Source organism: Meleagris gallopavo, chromosome 20, assembly GCF_905368555.1.
Source record: "Meleagris gallopavo chromosome 20, MGAL_WU_HG_1.1, whole genome shotgun sequence".
Taxonomy (NCBI): domain Eukaryota; kingdom Metazoa; phylum Chordata; class Aves; order Galliformes; family Phasianidae; genus Meleagris; species Meleagris gallopavo.
In genome coordinates, this window is record NC_139423.1 from 8,991,841 (window position 1) to 8,996,814 (window position 4,974).

At 45.9% G+C, this 4,974-nt stretch overlaps 1 protein-coding gene across 3 annotated transcripts in view; it reads right to left on the bottom strand.

The window, feature by feature from the left end:
• HLF (HLF transcription factor, PAR bZIP family member) overlaps positions 1–4,816 on the bottom strand; it is a 33,999-nt gene extending 29,183 nt beyond the window's left edge. For 2 of the 3 annotated variants that reach the window (XM_085240282.1, XM_085240280.1), the window contains exons 1-2: positions 4,512–4,816; positions 3,249–3,584 (exon numbers count right to left, since the gene is read on the bottom strand). In XM_085240282.1, coding sequence (XP_085096408.1) covers positions 3,249–3,584; positions 4,512–4,617 — 442 coding nt within the window. In that variant the 5' untranslated portion in view covers positions 4,618–4,816. The remainder of the gene's footprint in view (positions 1–3,248; positions 3,585–4,511) is intronic. The other variant, XM_085240281.1, reaches the window with a different exon arrangement.
• Between the last annotated feature and the right edge of the window lie 158 nt (positions 4,817–4,974).

Consider the following 4,974-nt stretch of genomic DNA (forward strand, 5'->3'; position numbering starts at 1 on the left):
GTACAAACAGCTGAGCATTCCCAGTTTCCTTAAAGGACTGCACAGTTAAATGGAGGTACACTTAATAAAGCTATCTTTATCAAGAACTCTTTTTCTGAAGGAGCTTAGTTTTCTACCAACTAATCAGCATCCAATACAGAAAGAAAATACTATGTTTTAATGGATAATGGCTTGTAATACTAAAATAAATCAAAATACTGTTTATTAATAAAAGATACTGTGAACAAGAGATGCATTTGATTCCAGTCCTACAAAAAAACACTATCCTGCATCCCTCCTATTCAAAAGCAAACCAATTTTTCCTACGTGGAGATTCCCAAGACAGGACTTGATGGCAACATAGGTGTTTACTTTAACCTTTACTATAAGTCAGGAAAAAAAAAAAAAGATAAAGTGGTGAGACAGAACATTTCTCTAACAATCAGACAACCCAAGTTGGAAATAAAAAGTCTGTTCTATTTATAAGGAATTTGTTGTTGTTCCATTTTAGTTTGTTTGCTTGTTTTCCTCTCTCCCTGAGGATTCTGTAATGTCACGTTTACAGACACAGTCAGTCCAGCTCTGGTGGGCCCAAGCACACTTCTCACTGAAAGCCAGGGCAAATTCCCAGATCTCTTTCAGAGACAGTATACAATGCATATCTGCAGAAGCCAGTGATGCCACTCGGATAAGCCGTGTATTTCAACACACACACACAAAATTAAATCTTAAGCCAGTTTTCTGCAGACCCCTCTATGTCTGAGATACACCATACAGACATGGAAAGCACATCTGATGTTCCAGACTCCCGAACACAGCCTTCCACATACACACTACATGCACAGTAAGATTTGTGGCCAGCTGCATGTGATATGCTGATGCTAACTGCCCCGATGTCATGTAAAGCAGGGATGTGAGAAGCACAGCATTTGATCCTCCCTTCAGCCCCAGCTCGCACAGGCTTATATTATAATATTAATTAAAACAAAATCCAAAGTACAAAATTGCTTAAAAAGGGAAGAAAACTGAATTTTTTTTAGGTGATAGCAAGTAAGATCATGAGAAATTAATTTTATTGAAACTGTATTTTAGACTCTGTTGTTGCTTTCTTTCCAGTAGTACAAATTAAAACAGCTATGCACAGGGAAGCAGCAGTTCACATCAATTAAAAAACAACTTTGATTCATGTAAGTTTATAAAAATTGTTTCTAAAAGTCCTATAGGACTTTCTTTAACCAAGAAGTTCCAGTGCAATGATTTTAACATTTACCCTCAGACAAACTTTCATATTTCAAAGCAGCATATTTACCCTGGCCCTCTCATGACAACCTTAAATGGACACTTTTATTTTACTGTTTTTTTTTTTTTTTTAGATAAATACTATCTTACCTTAAAGTGGATTATTTATTGGACATTTTCCATGACAACACAAAAATATTCCAACAACTGGACAACTAACAACACTACGGTTGTCACAGTACCTATCTGTAGTTGGGGAAAACAATGTATTGCTAAGAAAATGAATGAGCTTACCCTTAAAAAAAAAAACACTCAACTTTAATTAAAAAAAACCTGTATTTCTCTTAAGACAATACGGCATGGGGAAAAAAATACCTTCAAGTTCAGAAGCTTTCTCCTGCCCCAAGAGACCTGACTCCTTTTACAACAATAAACGAGCACACAGTTTCTAGTGAGAGAAGTTAGTAACCCCAAGCTGCAAACAGCTCAGGGAAAAATCCGAAAATCAATGAGATGAAAATAAGCCGTGCAGGCAGCTGATCACAAATAAATTCTGACAGGTGATCATTAAAAGCCTGGCCCATAACTAGGCTCCCCTGAGAAGAATGAGGACAGATTGTCTGCTTTTAATGCACAAGTGACAGAAAATGGGGTAGCATACCCGCACTATTTTTAAGAACTCGCTTGGGAGAAGTAAGATTTTGTTTTATATTCCACTCCTGCCAACTGCAGATATATTTTAACATTGGAAGGGCTCACGAGTTACTGGTTAACTAAGAAATGCCTTGAAACTGAAATACAGAAACGAAGTAAAATCCACATACAGCGAGTAAACAAAATCCATGACCCAACACACATACACAACTTAGGGCCAAAGGCTCTGCTGGCAGGTTTCGGGTGCTCTGGGGGTGCTCTACTTTTTTTTAATGAGAAAGGTATGTTGTAGACTTTTAAGACTTTTCTACTTCATCCTTTCTTACAACTTTTGTCCTTCTATTTATTTATTTTGCCTCCTTATCAGATGACTCTGACAATGACTTCGCACGCTGAGAGTGGCAAGCGATCAAGCGGAGTGGAGAGGAGCGGTTTCCTGCTCCCAAGAGCACTCTTTGCTCCTGCAAGTCTTGTGAGAGCAGAAGGGCACAATAAGTCACTCTTGGGCTTCTTTTTTTTTTGGGGGGGGGGGGGGGGGGTGACGGGTGGGGGAAAAGCAAAGCTCCATGTTTTCCGAACTTTAAAGTTGACACTGTTCTGCAGGCCATGATCTCAGCCTTGCTGGTATCAAGGCAGAGCAGTTACTCTAGATGTGCACTGGTGTCTCTAAAGGGACTGTTTGAAGCATTAATGAACAAATAGAAGAGTTCCACTGACACCAAGCAGGTTTGAAACTTGTTAGGATCAGAAATTGGCTCTGTCTCAATTTTTTTTCTTTTTTTTGCCTCCAATTAAAAGTAACCACAGGTGTAACATGTTAACTCTGGACAGAGCTGTACTCAGTGTATGCTACTTTAAAAAGGTTACAATGCAGTTACAAGATTTAGTTTGTTCCTCCTGCTGTGGCAAATTTTACTATGCTCAATAGGGAATAAGATCACAGCCCAAGTTTCAAACTGGAAGCATGGTCTAAGGATTATCTTAAAAAATAATTACCAAGGCTACAACTCAAATTGGGTAAAAAAAAAAAATAACACTCACTTTAATGGTCCTCCCTGTTCATTTCACATCATAGCATACACACATTACTGTTTTGTTTGTGTGTTTTTCATCTGCTATTAGTAGGCTACCAAAGAAGAAAAGACAACTGGAAAGTTCTCTCAGAATTCTTGCAGCTTCCTGACATAAGTTAAGCAAAAATCCCTACGGAGCAGCTTAACAATACCTAGAGCTACTTTCCTTTTCTGAGTACAAATGCCACAAATCACATCAGCCCTCTCTAAACTGCCTGTCAAGCATACAGTGAGAAGCAGTGATGTACAGCGGGGAGGGAGGCTCACGCCACAATCCAGAGGAAGCTCTGAGGGCTGATTTACCTGGTCTGACCGGGCTCTGCATGCAGTTCTGCGACACCATGCCTGGGTGGACTGAAGTAGAAGCCCTGCTGCTGAGGTCCATGACAGAAGGGGATGCTGAGGTAGCTTGCTGCAGACCTGGCTGGTGTGGGCTATGCTCATGCTGGTTTGGGCTGGGTGGAATGCCATTTTCTGAGAGGAACTCTTCCAGGTCCATGTATTCCAACTGGAAAGTGTCTCCATCGTATGGCAGCGTCTTGTCCCATAATGTCGGGCCCAAGAAAGCAGACTGAGGAACTGTGGTACTGGTGCTGTCATCCTCTAACTTCTTCTCTTTGTCTTTTTCTTTACCGAATGCTTAAACAAAATAGATAACAAAGATGTAAGAGCTGAGTAATTAAAATATTACCACTCCTCATTTCTTACAGCCGAGGTTGCAGGGGAAATGAGTATTAGCTTTATAAAATCAGTTCCCTTGATTCACTCTGTTAAGTGCAGCATGGAAGGGTTGTGACAACCAAGCACCTTCACTGGATGCAGCCACACTTGTTTTTTTCTGCTCCTTTTAGTTAAGGATCCCATTGAACGATTGGATTTGAAGCCAGCACGTGAGTAACAGCAAGCTGGGAGATACTGCTGTATCCTGCTGGAAAGGAACGGTCTTGACCTAAACCCCAAGGGTTTGTTATAAGGTCACACTTAAAAAATTAAGGTCCCCCTCTTGTAGTCCTCGAATTTAATAACTGGTTTGCTTGCTTTAAGATGGCCTCATACTCAGCAGCAAATTACAAAATATATCATTTGAAGAAATAACGCTATTAACGCTTTAAAGTTTCTACCTCAGAGCAGCAAAGTCTGACTGGCCTTACGTTTACATTCAAGGGTAGAATCAAAGCAAAAAAAAAAGTTCAAGCGATGTTTTCTACTCGTCCCTACAACGAAGAGTTGTAGGGAAACACCCCATTTCCCTCAGACGTTTGGGAGACCCCGAAAGGACGCCGCCGGCAGCGCCGTGCCCGCGGCTCTGCGGGACCTCCGGCTCCTCACGGCTCTCTGCTTCCGCGGTGCTGCGGAGCTCGCAGCCGAACCGGGGCTCGCAGCCCTCCGCGGCGGCGGACGAGCGCTGGGTCTGGGCGGCAGCGCCCGGCGCCGCTCCGAAGCCGTCCCGGTACCGAACCGCGCGGGGACGGCGGCGGCGCCGAGCCGCCATTTCGGGGCGCGCTGAGAGGGGCGCGGAGGGGCGGCGGGGGGAGCGCGGAGCCGCAGCGGCCCGGGAAGCCTCACCGTCTTCGTGAGCGAGCGGCAGCTTGAGCGGGTTTTCCAGCAGGGATTTCAGCACCCCGTAGGTGGGAGGTAGGAAGGTGGGGTTCAGCGGGAGCGGCCGCGACATGGTGGGCTTTCCCTCGGGGCGAGCTGCGCGGCAGCGGCTCCTTCAGCCTTCCTCCGGCGGTGCCGCGGCGAAACGGGTGTTGCGGGGCCGGGCCGAGGGACGGCTGCGGGCCGCCGGGCAGAGGGAGCAGGAGAAGCGCCTCCGCCGCGCAGCTCCTCCGGCACCGCCGCTCCCGCTGTGCGCCGCGCGCCCCGGCCGCGCGCCCATGTGCAGGCGCTGCCGCTGCTGACGTCACGAGCGGCGCGGCCCCGCCATTGGCGGGGGGAGGTGTTGAGGCGGGCGGCCCCGGCCCTCGGCACCGCCCCGGGGCGGTGTTGCTACCGCCGCGCCCCCTCAGCGGCACGCGCGGCGGCCGTT